Genomic DNA, 20,586 nt, shown 5'->3' with positions numbered 1-20,586 from the left:
CCCTGCAAACAACAGCAGCAGCCCAGTCTAATGGAAAGCAAATCTAGGTATGCTTGGCTGCTTTAAAAGCTCTCCGCAAACCTAAATGGGATATCTGACATGTGGCGACATAAGAAAAGTCATGTTCTGAGCTGTTGTCAGTTGCAAAGGAGCAGAGGAAGCCCTCTCAACATCAGGGAGTTCCCATATGCTTTTCAAGGCCCTTGTGCAAAGGAATAAAAGACGAATGATGAATAGAGGTATAATTACTTATAATGGGTGAATCTCCTTCCCCAACTCAGTTTTCCATTGGGCTTGGTAAATAAGCTGTTTGGGGAATAAAGATAATAGCAATACTGAAGTAGATAGACCAATGGTCTTAATTCTGCATAAGGCAGGTTCTTACATTATTGTGTTGAGAGATGTCAACACTACAGGACAAAGCCAACGTAAGAAAGCAGTGCAACCTGATTTATCCAAGGGAACACAAATTGGCATTTTTTTTTGTGGGCCTCTCATGCAAATTGTGTGGCATTAGTGCTTAGAAAGAAAAACCAACAGCTCTGCTGATCTGTGCTAACAGCGGCACATTTTTTCTTTCTCTCTGAGATTCTGAAGCTTCTAGGCAAACAGCCAGAACACAGCAATATCTTAGTGACAGAAACCATATCTTTCCCCCTCCCTGCAACAAGCCTAAGCAACACCCTGGAGCTCAAGAAGCCCCCTTGAGAGCCAGGCCCTGCTCACTCCTGATTAATTTAACTTTTACCGATATTACGGAGATTGACAGTTGAGTAAGTGGAAAATCCCAATTTAATCTAGTGTTGAGTGTGCTGCAGATCGCAGACACAAGCTCAGACAGCTTGACCTACATTTAACCCTACACAGCAGGAATCTCTTAGCAAGGAAAAGAGAAAAGAAACCAATTCTTTCCCCCACCCTGCTTGTGTGTGTGTGTGTGTGTGTGTGTGTGTACACCCTTCCCCTATCCGTTCATGGTTAATGTGACATTCCCAGGTTTGAAATGCTTCACAGACTGAGGATCAGGGCACACTGCGCCACTGCTCAGCATGGATAACAATGTGATTCCAACAGTCTTAAGATATAAATATATCTCTATTTAACAAGTCATCCTCAAAGTGCCCAGGGAATGGTCATTCTGTTGTACTCTTGTTTGATAACCAGAAAATGAGTCCAGCAGAATAAGTGTGTCTCTTGGGATTCCCAACCTAATTAAATCAAAGTACTCAGATTTAAGGCTATTTAGTTGTCACTGAAGTAGCTAGGACCAATTGACACTTCAGTTAAGGCAGGGGATTTGGATTTAATGTGATCTGAGCTCATTGGCATGAATGGGATTACATAATTTTTAAAATCAAGCCCTTTAGTTGCCAACTGGGTTGCCAACTGGGATATGTACTCTTTTCAAAGTCAAAATCTTATTGCAGCCCATTTACCAATTGGAAAATAAATCTCACTTACTGTGGCAGCTTTAATGCTCTGGCTGATGCACATTGTAGGAGCAACAGCAACAAGGCTTCAAATCTGCTAAGTCCTCCTCAAAAGCATGATGCACTTGAGCATGGTCTTCTACTTGCACCTTCTTTTCCACACCCCTTACTGCATTGTCATGGGGTACCCACTTCTAGCTGTTAGTGCTTTCCTTAAGACAGTCTGTGGAGCAGGTCTCATTGCTGGCACCTACAAGTTCCTATGCTTGAGGCTAGCAATTCTTAAGGTCGGGCTGATTTATTTTTATTTATTCATGTTTGAGATTTATAGCCCACATGTGGCTCCAAAATGTGCCCTTATGGTAGCAAACATGGCATTACAACAATCAATAAACCAGCCAGCTAAACACATCAATAAAACCAGAAACCATACAACAACCATAGCAGTCTAATTGTTAGAAGAACACCACGACAGGCTAAAAAACCACCATGACCTATCACAAGACAATGATCAATATCCAAGTGCAGAACCATACAAAAGGTTTATTTGTTCACAAATTTTCTGAAAGCCAGTATGGAATGAAATTCTCTGGGGAGAGAATTTCTAAATGTGGATGACATGGCTAAAAATTCTCCAGCCTCCTTGCTAACTAAACTAATATCAGATAGCACTAGCACAGGCATCCCCAACCTGTGGCACTCCAGATGTTTTGGCCTACAACTCCCATGATCCCTAGCTAACAGGACCAGTGGTCAGGGATGATGGGAATTGTAGCCCAAAACATCTGGAGGGCCGAAGGTTGGGGATGCCTGCCCTAGCACCTAGACCAAAGCATCAACCCACTGCCAGATTACAAAAGAGCAAGGTATTCAAAGGATCTTCCAACAAACACCTAACAGGATACATAACATATATAAGAGCCTGCTGGCTCGAGCCATCTAGTCCAGCATCCTGTTCTCACTGTGGCCACCCAGATGCCTGTGGGGAATCTACAAGTAGTATCAGAGCACAAAAGCACTCTCCCCTCCCATGCTTCCCAGCAACTGGCTTTCAGCATGACTGCCTCCAACTGTGGAAGCAGAGCACAGCCAACATGGCTTGTAGCCACCGCCACCTCCAGCAACCTCAGTGTTGTCTAGTCCGACTAGTAGTGGCTCTCCAGGAGACGGCATTTCAGCCCTACCCGTAGAAGCCTGGGACTGAACCTGCAACTGTATGTATGTATGTATGTATGTATGTATGTAAAGCTGATGCTCTATGGCCTTTCCGTGCAGAGAAGGGGCATCTGTAACTAGGGAGGTCACGAAGCTGTTCCTCCATGGAAACTCAAGATGTTCCATGTGGAAAGACGTTCAAACGTATGAGAATTTATGGCCTACATAACACAGGTTGGGGATGGGATGTTGTCCCAATGGTGATTGGAGTTAATCAACAACTCTAATCAATTCCAAATTTACTAACTCAAATTAATGTACTCCCATCAATTTCTGCTTTAAGTTGTGATGGGTTAAAAATGGTAAATACTTGTAAATTTATTCCTAAAAATGGAAATGTATTTGATAAACACCATTATAATCTATTCTAGTATCAATGCCTTCTGGTCCACCACTGATGTTTGCCCTTCTATTTATTTAGTTTCTGTCCTTTTGAATGTATAATGGATTTGTTATTCTTTCTCATCTATATCTTCTACTCTCCAGGCCTTAAAATATGAAAGCAAGAATGGCTAATGTGGGCACCCACCAGTTAATGTTGGACTACAAGTCTCAACATGGCAATTCCTGATCTAATGCTACCCCTACCCCAAGGTACTGCTTGATATAACAAAGACATCACCTTCAAAGACACACACACACACCTAAATCAATGTTAACCCTGGCTATTGTCAATCCTACAGTCATTAGAGAATGGCTGTTATCAGTAATGAAAAGCTGTTGACTTCTCCTTTTGTGTACCTTGCATTACCTACATTGTGGTGGACAAGTTCTCCATTATCTATTATTCTAGTCACATTCGCGTGTCCAAATACATCCCTTCAATAAAAATCTACCACTATATTGTATGTTTTCTCTTTTCTTTTTTTTAAAAACTGACAATTCCCTTTAAAAACCAACCAAGTTTATATTAATGCACAGTCGCCTGTGATTGTCTGATCAATTAATCAGGCTGGGAAACAAACTCAATGTTACAGGCTTGCTTGCAGGCTTATACAATCAAGATGTGTTCTTTCTACTTACAGAATTGTCCTCATCAGACTAGCCACATAATTGCTAGAGGTAATTAAGATTCTGTAATTATTATTATGGGTGACAGTAAACGATTTATGCAGAAGGATAGAGCTTGATTTTTATTAAGCAAACCCCCCAAAGGGATCACACATAACCAGAAGACCAGAACATTAAACAAACCTGACAGAAAAGTCATAGAAAGGAGGAAAAAACACATAGGCTATGCCAATATGAAATCAGGTTACCTGGGAGTCTGTTGCATGCAGATTCTGTGCACACATTATCTAGCATCTTGTTTCAGCGAGACAAACAGCAAGTTCATGAGATGTAGCTTCCAAGCTAAAATAAAATCAGATGCCAAGTAAGCATGGCTGTTGAATTCCCAGGTACTCTAGGGACACAGGGTACCTGGACAGGCTGTGATGGGTGAATAAATTGTTGACTTTGTGGGCCTTGTTCAGGTTCCAGTTCTAAGCAGATGCTGTACTGCAAAGCATGAAAGCTTCAATTCTAAACCCAAACTAGCCCTGGATTTATGAAAATGCTAATACACACACGAGGTGCAGTAACAGAAAGTTGACTGGATCTCCATCAGGCTGCAACAACCTAGAAATGCAATCATGCATCTCAAAAAGCTTGGTTTCCAGACCCTTGATCATATAAAAATGGCAGAGGAAGCATTTATGCAATTGCTATCATGTGATGTTTAAGCCTCAGACCAGAGTACTTATGGAAACTTGCCCATAGAGAGATCTTTAAAAAGGTAAAGGGACCCCTGACCATTAGGTCCAGTCGCGGATGACTCTGGGGTTGCGGCGCTCATCTTGCTTTATTGGCCGAGGGAGCCAGCATACAGCTTCTGGGTCATGTGGCTAGCATGACCAAGCCACTTCTGGCGAACCAGAGCAGCACACGGAAACGCCGTTTACCTTCCCGCTGGAGCGGTACCTATTTATCTACTTGCACTTTGACGTGCTTTCAAACTGCTAGGTTGGCAGGAGCTGGGACTGAGTAACGGGAGCTCACCCCATCATAGGGATTCGAGCTGCCGACCTTCTGATCTGCAAGCCCTTTAGACCACAGCACCACCTGCGTAAAGAGAGATCTTTACATCTGACCATTTCCAAAGACTGAAACCTTCCAAGTAAAATCCTCCTGTTACAAAGCTTGTTTGTTCATAACAATTATGTTAGACAGAAACTTGACAACCTAGTAGTGCTGAAATACCAAAGTGTTTCATGCTGTTTTAATACTTATTCTAAAAATGGTGACAAAAACTTTTGTGCATCTAAAAAGTACTTTACTTATAGCAGGCATGTCCAACTCCCAAGAGACTGTGATCTACTCCCAGTATAAAAAAAAACTGGCAGTGATCTACCCATTGTCATTGGAGGGAGGAGGAGCGTGCGTGGGGTGGGTGGATTGCCCAGTTGTTGAGCTTTTTTAAAGGAGGGAAGTGCCCAGAGTTGTTGAGCTTTTTGGGGTGAGGACTACACAGAGTTTTTTAGCCTTTCCCCTGTAAATTTTTGTACATTGTAAGGATCCCGCGATCTACCCGGATCAGCCAGGGATCTACTGGTAGATCACGATCTACTGGTTGGACATCCCTGATTTATAGTATTTTGTTTAAGAAATTAAAGGAACAAGACTAGGCTCCAAGAAAAGATGGCTGAAGGACTGTTGGATCCTGCAGGTGTCCTACTCTGTGCATGGAGGAGGAGGTCTGCTGCTACACCAGCCCATTCCACCTTAGGATTGCTCTGCTGGTTGAACTTGTATTGATCACTTTGGTATATGCCAGGGAACACCTCATTATATTTGCACAAAACAAGTCTTGATAATGCTCTATTCAGTTGAATTACTGCTGGCACCAGCAGCTGGGAAATTTATTTCACTAAAGATGCCTTCACATTATGTTTTATGCAGAATGTTTTGATTCAGCTAAGAAGATAACACAGCACAGTCTGATCCATACTTTTCTGGAGAAATTTGTTGGAATTAATACCAGTTATTTGGAGGGAAATATTAGGGATATGTGCTTAACTGAAATATTAAAACAGAACCCTTTCACCAAAGAATGAATGAAAAGCCATGATGTTTGGTGCTCCTGCTATGAAGCAAGTTCCCTCCCCCCATATTGAATTATGTAATTCATATAGAATACATGAGGTCACAAGGTGTTTGCAGAGCAAATGGCTTGGGTCCAGTGGAGCTTTCTGCATTTGTCTGTTTTCTCTTTTGCATGGGAGTCGCAAAGATAATTACGGTGGTAAAGAAAACAGTTCAAAGGAAAAATTGTAACAGCAAACTAGTTATTAGGGACCAAGTGGAGAATGGTTGTGATGCAATTTAATATTACAACCATTTCACAAGCAAAAGTTTATTTTTCAGAAGAGTATCATTAGCGCTTAGGGAAAATTAGAATAACATCTCTGCAAACTCCAAGCAAAAGTCTCAGCACAATTATTTCCACAGTAAGGATACAAAAGTTATGAAAAAAAATCATTTAAAAGATAATTGCTTTTCAAAAACATACACTACACACAACTTATATCTATCTCAGCATAATGTTTAAAGCATATTGGAGGACGGTAAAAGGGAGTTATAGCTTATAACATCCTCTCAGCCAGTGACACAAGAAGAACCCACAGACAGTAATGATGTGCCATGAGTACTTTAATAATGCTACTTTGCAAAATTTATTCCAGCAAGATCCATCTAGTGGATATAGGAAAAGGGCAATCTTGTCAAGGAATAAATTGGGTAGTGGATGAAACAGAACATTTCACCAAATATTGTGGCTTTGCCATCTTCCTTCAGTGTGACTGGCGCAGAGAGCCAGGAAAAGTCACACTGAAATGAATGATCAAGCACAGCAGCAGCATGCAGATACTGCTTCCATTTATACCAGCATGACATCCCACCCCAATATTATTTTTAAGCCCTAGGTGTTATCACTACAACAAAACACAAATTTTATTTCAAGAAAGAGGATGGAATTGTTTCATTTTAAATAGACTGACATTAAATCAGAATATATTCTTTTAAACTTGGCTTAAAAGTACAGAGACAAGCAAGGGAAAGTTGTTCAGAAAGATTTCTAGGCTGCAGTCCTCTATTTCCCCCTGTACCATTTTATGTGTATTATATACGCAAAGGTAAAAGTGGCCAGCTCTGTTGGCTGGCCCATTCGCATCATGAGCAGTCCACAACCCGCAGCGCTGCTTCTGTGCACGCGCGAGTCGCAATTTGGCGCTTCTGCGCACGAGCGTGGCATCATTTGACGCATCTGCGCATGCGAGAACCGCCGAACCTGGAAGTAACCCATTCCGGTTCTTCTGGGTTTGGCACATTCGTCACCTGCGCCATTCGCAACCCGCAGCGAATGCAACATGAGGTACGACTGTACTAGGGTGAAAGCTAACATCCATGCAATTGACATCCAACAGAGTAACTTTCCAACATGTTCTTTGTGGAAAAATGAAATAAATCTTGTGCTAAAGGCTCAAGGCCATGGTGGTACTTCATTTCCAGCCATGGCTCTTATTTTTGACTATGCTGTCCTTGCATGTTGTGATGACCTCATGACCTCAGTGCTGCTTTCTGAAGAAGAAAAAAGGCATGGTGAACACTTGGAAGATGGATTCAACAAACTCAGTCTGGGACACACAAGTGGCAGTAAGTTCAGCCTCACCATCGAAAGCTGACCATGTAAAGAGAGAAGCAATTTATATCATTGTTCAATACTGTCTTTGAACTCTTATACATGGTGAGTCTTTTAAGAGCTGCCCTGTGGAACATGGGTACAGTCATACCTTGTGTTACGTACGCTGCGGGATGCGTACGTTCGAGTTACGCACCCCGGTGACCCGGAAGTAACGTAACGCGTTACTTCCGGGTTCAGTGGTTCGTGCATGCGCAGACGCGTCAAATGACGGCATGCGCAGAAGCGCCGAATTGCATCGCGCACATGCGCAGACGTGGCACTTCATGATACGGACGTCACGGGTTACGAACGGGGCTCCGGAACGGATCCCATTCGTAACTAGAGGTACCACTGTGCTCTGTATCCATGGGGCCTCTTTTAAAGTACTCACCCTATAATAGTGTAACTCTAAAAAGTCTTAATTGCTCTGCACAAGATAGTTTGTTGGTAAGTGCTTCCCTCTTACACTTGAAAGCATTAAAGAAAACAATTCCTTAAATCAGTAGCATGAAAACGTAGTCAGAGCACATTTTGGCAATGGACTTTGCAGATGCCTCCTGGACTGCCATCAATCTCGCAGCATCTCTCTTACACTGTCCCTGAAAGAGGGCCTTTATGAAGTTAACTCTACAGATGCTTTCTGCTAACTTGACAGAAATAAAAGAAGCAAGTCTAGAAATAGACATACAAATACATATCCTCCTTCATATAGCTTAAAGGTAACCAGATTTCAAAATACGTTTGCTTTCTGGGTGCAATCCTTCTATCACTGACTCCTTTTTCCACCAGTCACAGCACTAGAGGTTGAAATGGTGCACCATGAGTTTCTGGATCTCCCACTCCAATGCAGTACTCCTTTATATTTCAGATTATACGCGCTTTAAAAAATAAAACAAAACCACAGAACTGAAATGCCATGCCAGACAGAACAGGTAACTTTGGATGGCATTCAATGAAGATTTACTCAGAGATGACCCACTTAAATCAATGAACATGGCTAAACCAGGGCCATTAATTTCAATGAGTCTACTCTGAGTAAAACTTAACTGACTACCACCCACAGAAAATGACAACATGGGAATCACACCTGTAAATTTTAGATTACTCCATAGTACTCAACAGTATAGTAATGCTGAAGTTTTGTGGAAATTGTCTAGGATTCTTCAATGTAAAAGGCAGCAGCATTTATCAGTCTTTACTCTAAACATAACGATGAAAATGTAAATGACTATTCCATATGCATATCATCTTCTTTTTCAAAACTTTTAATGATGGCACGACATTTTTAGTCTAATCGTGGAATAATCAATCCAATTGTGCATTTGAAATATACAATTAAGTTTAGTATCATTTTACAGTCTCTCTCACACACCATTCAGTAAACTGTTTATAATAAGAATATAGAAGTAATATATATTTTATAATTACCTGATATTTTAAGAATATTGTGATTAAATGATTTACAAATATTGACACCATCTCCAAAATATGTTTGTGTACATGACCCAAACATTCTCATACTTTGCTTCCAAGACACTTAACAGTGACAAAGAGGTCAGCTCAAATCAGATGTGTAGATAACTTTGTTCTTTCTCCACAAAGATCCAGACAAGACTGTTGGTCATAATTAGGTAGACCACAGAACCGCACTTTGGGACCTAGCTATGGTCCCAAATTCTAACACTTGAAAATATTGCAATAATTTTCTAAAGTTGGGTGTGAGCCTTAGATGTTATTGTTTTAGTTTTCAAATCACTGGCACTTTATAATCAGCCCAAAACACCTACAACAAGCAGAAACAAAAAGCAGCAAGTGTATACATTCCACATTTGCTGAAGAGTTACGAATGCTTTGGTTTTGCCGCCAATTTTCCTATTCTTTCTTTTTTATAAATGAAACCTTATCCTTTGTTTCTTGTATCTTTTCTGTTATCCTATCTTTTGTTTCTTCCATCTTCCCAGTCAGCCTCTCTTTTGTTTCTTCCATTTTGCCACTAATCATGTCTCTGGTTTCCTCCATTTTCCCCGATAGTCGCTCTTTCGTTTCTTCCATTCGATCCTGAATGTAGTCCTTGACTAGAGGTGGTGTGGACATGTAGCCTTGCTTACGAAGGTACTTTACAGTGATAGATGTCCCTCCTAAAGTCACTGTGTATCTGGCCGGAGTTGCAATCTTGTCAATAAGAAGGAGGGAAATACACATACATGTATAACTTCAACGGCAAATTCCTCTTACCAGGCAAAATTCCTGACAGGTCTATCATTGTTAGCTGCAGCAGCACAAAAACTACTCATACCTCTTAAACTAAAGCATCATCTTTACCCTGGCAGGAAAACTCTCCCTGCCATCCCAGTTTCCTACTTTCTGAAAAGATATGTGTGAGTTTTCCCGAGCTTCAGTATACCTTCCAGTTGCTAAATGAACACGAGGTATGGGGCAGTCTTTTTATATCTTCCCTTATATATGTAAGCATCATGCCTGACAGGAGCTGACAAATATTGCAGCAGCAGCAGTGAGGATGCTGCTGAACTAGCAATGGTTGCCAGCAACAATATAGTTAGATCATGCCCCCTCCATACCCTTATACCTGATCCATTAGAAGTGAAGCACTAGGAAATAGGATTAGTGTGCAAGTCACAACAAGCTTTGCATGGTAAGGCAGCAGCTATTCAATATCAAAGAAACTGACAATTAGGCTGAAGTATTTTTAGCATAACATGAGCATATGAAGGCTAGACAGTGGTCAGGGTACCTTTTCATTCCTTATTGAAACAATTCTGCATTACTCTGTTATGGTAGGTATTTTAAGGAGAAGGCAATAAATCAAACATATATTGTGGGCTTATTAACCTTCTGCCACATCCTCTAGACGTTACTAACAGAAGTTGTTTAGGGATTGATCAGTCTATTTTTGTCTCACATCAATTTTGCATGCGCTCATTGAGCAGTCTATCCTGTCCTATTTCAGCATACACCTGCAACTTTAAAAACCTGCATGAAAATCCATATTTAAATACTTATTCTGATCACAAATATATATTTAAACATGCTTTTATTTCAGTGTGCTTATTTCCTAAACCTATTTTATCCTAAAATATGTATTTAAATATATTTTCTCAGCTGAGAACCATATCACAATATTTAGAGACATGTAAAATCAAAAGGTTAATTTCCCATCTGCACATCAGTCCAGATACTGTTGAACAGGTCAGTTTGCATCAGAATTTGCAGAGATAAACTTTCCTAGTTCTGTGCAAAGTTATTTAGTGTCCAATTGTATGTCTGCTTGAAGGACTTACGACTGCAGCCTTCTACAGCAAAAGGATGAAGTCTCCAGTATTATATACTTGAGATGATGGACAAAAAATGACTGATAAATGACTGATAATATCCAGAAGATATGTCACAAAAGTTACTAAGCTCATTAAGTTCTGTCTGCATTACTGTGCTTTTCTGAAGGATGGCAGTTGCACAGCCCTGCTTAAGTAAGAAAAAATGGAATCTTGTTTTGAAAGATTGCTATGGTGTAGTGTGGCAATGCAATACAATCGTACCTTGGAAGCTGAATAGAATCCGTTCCCGAAGTCCGTTTGACTTCCAAAAAGTTCAACTTCCAAAGCGCGGTTTCTGATTGGCTGCAGAAATCTCCTGCAGCCAACAGGAAGCCACAGAAGCATTGTCGGATGTTCAGCTTCCAAAAGAACGTTCAAAACCAGAACAATCACTTCTGGTTTTCGATTATTTGGGAGCCGAAACGTTCGACTCCCAAGGCATTCGGGAGCCGAGGTACGACTGTACAGGTTTAATCTAGAACAGTGACATCAGTGGCGTGTGAAGCTTTTTCAAAGAATACATTTTCAAAGCATGAAGATGATGTTACCTCTGTAGGGACTAAACAAGACCTTTATATGCTTTTGATTGTCCTTTCTAATCTTGTACCCTGTGTGCTCGCTCTTTACTCCCACCCAAATCTTTGTTCCCAGTTTTGAATTCCACATAATGACATATCATCAGGAAATAAGTGGGAGGACATATACTAATTCCTACTTCAATGAAAGCTGATGGTTTGGCAGTTTTGTATCTACTTATAAATGCTTTCTGCCTCTTGCATCAGAAAAAGCTCTCACTTTACTTGATAGTGTCTTATTGGAAAATATTTAGCACCTGGCAGTAGAATTAAAGCTCAGAGATCTTAATAAAAGGCTAGCCAGTGGCATGATGTAAGAAATGCAAGTGAAAGAAAAATAAAAAGCATTAAGACAGAGCACAGCAAATTCTATCGAGAGAGGAAAGCAATTAAAGCAATTCAGTATCCATGCAGCAAAACAAAGCGGTTGTTAAAATTCTGATTGAGCGAACAAAAACTAAAGACAAAAAAATCCCACATTTATTCTTTTTGAGAAGGTAAAATAATTTCCAATATTGTTCTTCAATTCTGGAAAAACTGACAATAGTCCTACATATGGGAAGCCAGACCCAAACTCCATTCAGGAGCAAGGCTACTGCTGGTTAAGCCAGCCTAAGACCAGCAGAGGGGAAACAAGCATAAATTCCGCCATGTTGCCAGGTTACATGAGCAAACAGAATAGAATTAGGATCCCACAATAAGTTCACTCTGCCTGGTTTCGCCTCCCTGCCCATTTCCCAAGGTTTATGTCAATCTGGGCTTGGCACTAAGCCAGGATTAATGATTGGGGACTTACGCTGGCATAACCAGTCTGAGCAGAGAGCCCGCTGGCTAAACCAGCAATCTGCCACATCTCTCATCTCAACAGATCTAGGGTTAGATCTTCACCATTTGTATTGTATCCTTAGATGCATCTTAAAATCACTTCATGAAAAATAGATTAAAACCTAAACTCTTGCGTTTGAAAGAAGTAGTGGGATTTTTAGATCTTAGTCTTACTGGACTTGGTCATTTTGATAGCAGTAGGGCTTCCAATAGAAAGAAAAGAAAAAAATCTAATCAATTATAGTCTCCTTAGCAACTGAGAACACAAGCCAGACTCTCATTGAACAGACAAGAGAAATATCTAAGACATGTGAATCAGTGGGATAACAATTCCCTACTTAATATTGATACCTTGTATCTAGCACTTTCATCTTGCTCATTCTCAGAACAAATGTGCCGAGGTACGGCATTATTATTCCCATTTCACATATGGGAAATGGAGGAAGTGCCTTGCCACTCAAAAGTTCACCAATATCATGGTTTAAGCTAGTGTCTCATTGGTTCACAAGCACTCCTTTTAATGCATTCAACTGGCCTTACAAATAAATGCAAAAAGGACAAACCAACACCATTAGTGCTGCATTATATTTCCATGGTGACACACTAATGGAAGGACTGATCTTCTATTGCCTCCAGAACTTACAGGATCTAATTCTGAGGAAAGGAAGGAAGAATACGCATGGCCTTTCTCAGAGAGGAAAATATGTGGCCCTCCAGAACTACTACAACTCCCATCAGCCCAAACTAGCATGGCCAATGGTCAAGAATGATGCAACTTAAGTTGAGCATCTGGAAGTTCCTCATCCCTGGCTGCACTGATGATAAACAAAAGTACTTTCATGCAGGGACACACAGAGATAAATAAGCACATGGAAAATCACCCAAGCAACTTTGCTGTTCAACAGGCTTTCTTCATTATAGCAAGGTGATAGGAAATAAAAAGCACAGCCAAGAGTGGGGAAATAGCTAGCAGCTTTCTCACACAAGACAACAAGATGACTGGCTTTTTGCAAGTCTGGAATTACAAGTTAGTGTAAATAAGGTTCCTGGAGCAACACAGCAAAACAGAGAATATCCCATAATTGCCTAAACCCACATGCGTCAACAACTGAGAGGTCTTTCATTCCTTACTGTGACACAAGTGTTTGTCAATGGTGAAGAGTCAAATTTTCGACCACATTTTGCTAGAGAGGATGGACTTACAAGAGAAAATAAAGAATGGCAGACAGGTAAAGTAAGGTGCTCTTCAGCTACATTACGTACAGTTTACAGAAAACTGTTAAAAATACCCACTTATTTAATATGTACAACTCTTAAAATGCTTTATGTCCACATTTAAATCTCTCATGATGCCCTTTATATAGTATTTCCAATTGTTCCCTTCCTTTGCCAAAATGTTGACTTGGAATCTGTCTTCTTCATAACCACAGGACTGTTACCCTGAGCTTTTGTGGCAAGATCTCCTTTGAATAAATTTATTCACAGCTGTGACTTTTATTTCAGAATTTCACAGCCTCGGTCATAACAGACTGCAGGGTTAATCAGTGGGCTGTAGCCCCTTTGTTATACAATTACATGATCAATATTTTTATGGACTATGTTGCAGATGAAATTAAGAAATCTTTGCAAGTACTTACCTTATACATTGCATAGGCTGTTAACGCATTACCACTCTGAGAATGCTTTAGAATATTTACAATGCTTTCAGGCAACCCTATGAATTCGAGGAAAGGAACAACATTTATTCCTCTGTGAAAAAAAGAGATTAAAATGAATAAAGTGTTAACAACCTTATAAACATTTATTCTGACTAGACTGCAGAACAAAAGATTTTTATATTTAACAACTAATAAATACAGTACACTTGCAACTTACACGCATTTAACTAAACATTCATTTAGCTTTATGCACTTGAACATTAAAAAAATAAAAGGGGGCAGACATGTTGGGGGCAATCTCACCCACTATTGCACTCAATGGGTTTTGACTGTAAGCGATTTTGGCTTCAGGCGCAATGCCCAGAAAGTAACTCCTGTGTAAGTTGAGGGCTTACTGTATTGCAATCAATCACACTTTTACTGCACCAGTATAAAGAGCAGATTCAAGCATTAAAGGCCAATGAAGAGGAAAATGTCAAGAGAGATCATTCAGAAGATATTCCCAGTTGTAATACTTTAAACCAGAAGATCAAGATCAACTGTCAGGTTTCTGGTTGATTTTCAATAGAATATTCAAGGGTTTTAGACTTAGTTATTTAACAATAGCAATATCAAAATGACTTCTATCACCTAAATTATGCTGCTGAAATGAAGAAAGCAAACCAGGAGTGGACTTCTGTGTGAATGGTCTATAAGTTCAGTTCAGCTCTGATACTAAAATCAAAGTGCAAGGTAGAGCTCTATAACCAGGCACCAGAGAAAAGAGTGGCAATGTACATAACTTCACAATGAATAGATAATGTAGAAGAAGAAAAAGACTTCAAAAATATGACACAGAGAAAACTTCTAGAGTACTTTCCCAGATAGTCCTATCATTTTGGAAGGAAAGTTGTGCACCTGCAGTACAAGCAATAGTGATTTACATACTCTTTAAAATATTGGAATGTTATGTGCAACAAAGTATCTTGTCCTCAACTGGTGATATGGGGCACATACCTGAGTTGCAGCCTAATCCAAGTTGGGTGACCGCCATATAAATGCATGACAAAAATTAAGAAATTAGATGGAAGATTACTGGAATAGACCATTACATTCTACATATGCTTTTAGAACTTGGGGTTTTAATAATACCTGTAATGGTAGGTTGCACGCGCATATACAGTATATATATCTCACACTGCAGAAGTGATTGGGTGCATTATTATAAAGATTTGCTTAAGACTAATAAATATAGTGCTTATGAGTTCATCACTTACTTTAAAGCTGCATAGTAAAAAATTCCAAACCATATGCTGGAAGTCAAAATATGCACTGGAATCAGAACTTTGCCATACTGTTTAAAAGTTCTCTTGAATCTCTGCACGAGACTAATAGATTTGTCTTGTAAGGGATCAAGCTCTACAGAATTTGGTTCTACAGAGTCTTTCTGGGCTAAGTTACCAGATGGTTTGGTATGAATTTCTCTTTTCAGTTCTTTATTGCGATGGTCTTCTAGCTGGGATGATGCCATGCCCAATAACTGCCTTTCTTTGGAAACACAAACAGCAGCAGATGCATGTAGACACTGGTGCTGGGAGCTCAAAGCCAAGGAAACCATTTTCTGTCTAGTATTAAGCAAGGAGGCTTGTCCTTTTAAGAATGGAAAGATACAGCTGCGATAAGGCATCCAATATGTCCTGTACACCAGCTGAAATGGTTTCTGCATTTTGGTTGATGGCAACAGCATATTGAAGATACTGTTATATACAGCTCCTAAAAAACGTTGACAGGAAAACTGTTAAAATTAAGAACAAATACATTGTAGGCTACTGTAATACACTGAAATCAACTGTTACATTGTTATACCACAATGATAAAAACTTTGCTCAAAAGAGGAGAATTAATATTAGTACAATTATTCATCAGCCTGCAAATTTTGGCTGTGTTTACAAGCAAAGCCCACTGCCACCATGTGTTTCTGCAAAAGGCACAAACAGCACTTTTTAATGCTACCAGTCCAACAATTCCTCCCTTCCAAATGGGTGGGTAGGTGAAAGGAAGGTTGTTGCTCTCCTGAGAGTAGGGCTTCTGCAGAAATCAAAAGCAATGCTTTGCTGCTGGCTCCTGCAAAAACCTGTTAGGAAAGGAAAGAAACTACACCTTTGTCCCCTTGCTTCTCTCCCTGTTGGGTTTTTACAAGAAGCTGTAGATAGACAATGCAGGAGTTTTCTGTAAAAAGCTCAACTTGCAGGATAGAAGCCACCTCTCTTTGCCTCTACAGAGTACAGGAAGTACACTGCCTGTAGGAAGATTTTTAGGGAAGGTGCTAGGAGCACCTCATGCTAAAATTAAACAGGAAGAGAAACAACTACTGTATATTCTGGCGTATAAGACTACTTTTTAATCCAGGAAAATCTTCTCAAAAGTCGGGGGTTGTCTTATACGCCCAGTCGTCTTATACTGTACGCCGGAAAATACGGTACTGCTTCTTCCCTCTACAGAGGAAAAAGACAGAGTTGTTCCTTTCCTGTTGGGTTTTTGTATGAAATTATACAAAAGGGGAGGTAAATGCAATATTATAGAACACAATTCAAAACTGCATTCAAAAAAACATGAAGTCTTTGCTTGCTTGATTCCTTGTTTATTTGCAGGTGCGTTACTTCATGACTTCCCCTTGCTCCGCGACAAGTTTCCCAGGCTTATAACTTGTTTTGAACCTTCTTCACAAGCAGAATTTGAACTTCATTTAACAAGCTTTAAGCCTGGGGAACTTGTCATGGAGCAAGAATTTGTGACGTAATGCACCCCGCACCTGTAAATAAAAAAGGAATAAAACAAGCAAAGACTTCAGAATTGAGATACTGAAGTGCTTATTGCAAAAGACAAAGCAAATTCTCCTTCTTCTTCTAGAGCATGGGGAATGAAATAACTAGAATGGGGCATGAAAAAACTACCACAGGCAGGGCTGTGGGTGGAAAGACAGGGGTGCTTGCTATTGGTGAGGCGGTGCATGGGTTTATGGCAAGGAAACACAGCTGGAAATTAGGTTGTCAGATTCATTCTGTAATGTAAAGCACTTAAAAACTGATCTGAGATTTTAGAAAACAACTGAGTCCTAAGTTGTTGACAGAATTTTCCATTCTAGGCTATAAATGTGTTGTAAAAGAATATACTATGAATTCTTGTCAGATGTCAACACTTTATTTCTATGTATCAGATACTAGATTATCTGTCTCTCATCACACCTGCTGCCTCTCCCCCTCCATTGGCATCCCCCCAAACTAAAAATGCACTTTTAGTTTACCACAACCAAGTGGCTAATTTGCAAGTGTGGTCCAAGACCACTCTATCTTCACAACCCACTCATTTAATCGGCAAGAATATGGCTGCTCCAGAAATCCAATTTTCCAGGTCAACTTTAACAGCCTGCCTCTTTAATCAGACTTGATTTCACCAACATGCAGCTAACCTAGTGGTGCCATTCTTTTGTGGGTTCACAATGTTCATGCTTCTTGATGATTTCATGTGTGTGCATGCATGTAACATAAATGTACAAACACGTAATGTGACATGGCTTTGGTTCAGAGGAAGACACTTTTCATAATCATAAAAGCAGCAACTGCCTACTAAATCTTGAACATTTTAAGAGCTAAAGATCCCAGAATATATGCCAAAACTTTTTCTATGCATATACTATGGCTTTAACAATTACTTTCTCCAACTACATGAAACACAGTTCTGGAAGGTCTTTTAGTTTACAGCTGTGACTTATATATGTATGTATACATGCATGCAAGGATCACAAAAGGCCAAGTATTTGTTTCTATTTATTATTTTGTTGGTGTTGAAGATCATCACTTTAGTAATGTTGTCTCAGATGAGGAATTAGATAGACTGATTTGAAGTTACGGTCTGCCCTCTACTGCACCTTCCTTAGATTACAACTAGTGTGGCAAACTTACTGTAATTGACCAGGAAGCCTTTGTTACCCTTTATTCCCTGCTCCTAAAAATATCTCTTAGAATATCTATTGATCAAACAGCAAAGCGATTCCAATAAAAAGAAATTTGAGATCCTCATTCCACACATTTTCTAAGCATATTTGTAAAATGTTGGTTACTTTCATACCATTCACTGTAGCTAAGTTGCCTTAATTTTCTTTTACTTCCTATTCCCTATACAACCAATCTAAATATAAAGTGCTCTCTTACTCATTCGCTGGAACTCTCTGTTTCACAATGTGACACAAACACAAATTAGGCTAAGAGCTAATGCACTGGCTAAATTTAAGAGTGGCTTTCCTTAGCAGAAGGTATTTCAAGCAGAAGCTGAACAGTCATCTGCAAGAGATGCTGTACTTGCATCCTGCACTGCAGATCCTGCACTGAGCATGAATTGGACTAGAAGTGATTTATTGCAACTATGATTTTATTAGTGTTGTACGTGTATACAATAATGCCACTAGTGGTCAGGTATCAATTTATGCTAAATCAAAACTGAGTAAACTTTCATCTCAAGTCTCAAGTAACAGTTGGAACAGGTTAATAACTTCTCTCAAAACTAACTTAATTTGTTCTGCAGAGCTTTGAGTCATACTATGAATACAAGTTCCATAGGGAATTCACATTATCTAAAAATATTGTGATTAAATCCTTAGTTTACTACTGAATTAATAGCAACCACTTTCTAGAATAACATCTCAAACTATCTGGTCACTTCTTAGCCAAAAAAAATTCTAGCCCCAATATCATATTCACACACAGAAAAAGGAATTGCTTACCTTTTCCCAATACTCTTAAAAACAGTAAGTCTATCACAGCGACAATGCCTTTATCCTTAAAAGTTTATCACTTGTTTGATTAGGCCCATTATCAAGTCATTGTACTTCTGATGCTGCAAAGGCCAAAGCCGCTGGACATTCGGTGTATGGATTCTTCAGCTTCCAGCTAGAGTAAAACCTACATAAAAGTGAGGACATATTTCAAAACCAAGGAAGCAAGGATCAGTAGAACAAATTTTTCATCTGGCATATGATGGTACCATTACCTTTGACTAGAGATACCTAGTTAGGAAAAGCCTCCAGGCCAGAGCTATCCCACTTTGTTCCCGCTGATTATTTGACATAGTATAGCAACCAGCTAACCATTAAGGGACAGGTTGGAGATGGGATGGTGATCTGCACAGATAGCTTACCCTATTGAAGGCATCCAACACCTAAACTGTAGAAAAAATGCTAACAGTATTTATTGAAGGCCAGGGTGCACAGTATTTATAGTATTGATCTGGGGATAGGCTGGATATAGCTCACCCATACAAGGTTCCCTGGCCAACTAGATCTCAGAAGCAGTGTTGAAGCCTCCCAGACTTGTTCTGGGGACTTTCATCATAAAATGAAGTTGGGGCTCAAGGCTGCCTTGAGATTTCATAAACTTAAAGACAAACATGGATTAATTCCATACACCTACTTCACTGAGCACAGATATAGAAATATTCAGCATTTGAGGTTTCAGATGGTCCATAGCAATCCATCATACAGTACATGAATTCATTTCAGGTCTCTCACTGGCTAAAGAAAAAGGTATGCACAGGGACATGAGAATGACCACTTGTAAACCTGGTTGGGAAGAGCTGGACTCTAGGATAATTTCCCCCTCTGATTTCACTTACCTATGCTACACATCAGATAGACAAAGAGGTGTTTGGTGAATTGAGTACTATGCTGTTTTACTGATGAATACTTGCTTTGATTGACAGTCACAAGTCCACCTCTGCAGCTGTGTTACTTTTGTTACTTCTACACACTCAAGGTCAATCTTTGGGTGATATCAGATGGCAGAGCCACAGACTGACAAGTACTGTATACTAGGTGGTTGTTGTCGTTCAGTCGTGTCCGACTCTTCGTGATCCCATGGACCAGAGCACGCCAGGCCATATACTAGGTTAATAAGGCCTAATTATTTTCCAGTCTACATAAAAAACCCTGAAGAGCTACCACAAGCATTTTAAACAATTCACTAGAAATGCAACACTCATTTTTGAAGTGATCACAACACCATGCAAAATAAACTAAACTGCTAGATGACATATATAGCAGAGCTATGAGAGCTAGGGGGGTGGATGGGATTCCATTAGTCTGAGTCTATGAACATTTGTTTGGAAGCCCGTCAATTAGTGTCATTTGCTTCCTAGAATGTCTGACATTATCTCCTTGGTCTTCTTCAGGCCTTTTTGCTGTTGTTTTGTTTAACATATGGCCTGAAAAAAAGAGTTCTGATAAATTCAAAAGCTCCCTCACTTCCTGATGACATTTTTTGTTTTATCACTTAAGAGGCATACCACAAACACTTTCATAGGCTGCATAATGCGGTGTGTTCAGTGGCCTGGAGCTTCTGACTCCATTTGGAGGAAACGTACAGCCACCATGACCACCGGCCTTTTTTAAAAAAACAAAAAAACAAAACCCAAACCAAACCCACTCCGCAAATTCTTCAGGACACATTTCTTTCAGGTAATTTCAAATGGGGGTCCCCGCCACATCTTTTTGGCGCCCAAACCTACATTTTAACTATGTGCTCGGTGAGGAAGCTCTTTCTCCTGAACCTCTCAACCCCCGGCTTCATTCAATGAACCTGGGTCCCTGTATTAGGAGGAGAAGCATTGGAGCCAACTCGTAGGGCCGAAATCCCTACGGCACCCACTTCCATTAAAATGTTTTAGGGGGCCGCCCCACAAAGTTGATGGGGCATTGCCGTTCAAATAGTGACCGTGCACCACGTTTTGTGATCGATTATGCGATTTCTCTTGGCCCTGCGTGGTTTTATACACTCCTTACTGCCCCCCCCCGCAATCCAA

The 20,586-nt window shown here is 40.0% G+C and overlaps 1 protein-coding gene across 1 annotated transcript; it reads right to left on the bottom strand.

Annotated features, from left to right (window-relative positions):
* Positions 1–3,765: 3,765 nt before the first annotated feature.
* Positions 3,766–18,645, bottom strand: FAM210A (family with sequence similarity 210 member A). Its single transcript, XM_033154840.1, has 7 exons — positions 18,515–18,645; positions 15,012–15,507; positions 13,735–13,846; positions 8,453–9,537; positions 6,276–6,377; positions 4,514–4,515; positions 3,766–3,998 (listed from the first exon to the last, which is right to left on the bottom strand). The coding sequence occupies exons 2-4, from the start codon at positions 15,479–15,481 to the stop codon at positions 9,238–9,240; spliced, it is 882 nt and encodes a 293-aa protein (XP_033010731.1). The 5' UTR covers positions 15,482–15,507; positions 18,515–18,645; the 3' UTR covers positions 3,766–3,998; positions 4,514–4,515; positions 6,276–6,377; positions 8,453–9,237.
* Between the last annotated feature and the right edge of the window lie 1,941 nt (positions 18,646–20,586).

Source organism: Lacerta agilis, chromosome 7 (genome assembly GCF_009819535.1).
Source record: "Lacerta agilis isolate rLacAgi1 chromosome 7, rLacAgi1.pri, whole genome shotgun sequence".
Lineage (NCBI taxonomy): Eukaryota > Metazoa > Chordata > Lepidosauria > Squamata > Lacertidae > Lacerta > Lacerta agilis.
Note: the sequence above shows the minus strand (reverse complement) of the source record. Positions and strands in the feature narration are given on the sequence as shown.

Bases quoted from the DNA above. Each gene is read 5' to 3' on its own strand.
- FAM210A (XM_033154840.1), bottom strand. From the start codon at position 15,481: ATGCTGTTGCCATCAACCAAAATGCAGAAACCATTTCAGCTGGTGTAC. The intron at 13,847-15,011 runs GTAAGTGATGAA...TTTTTTTCACAG, and splicing joins TTTTACTATGCAGCTTTAAA to AGGAATAAATGTTGTTCCTT. The intron at 9,538-13,734 runs GTAAGTACTTGC...CTTATTGACAAG, and splicing joins CAGCCTATGCAATGTATAAG to ATTGCAACTCCGGCCAGATA.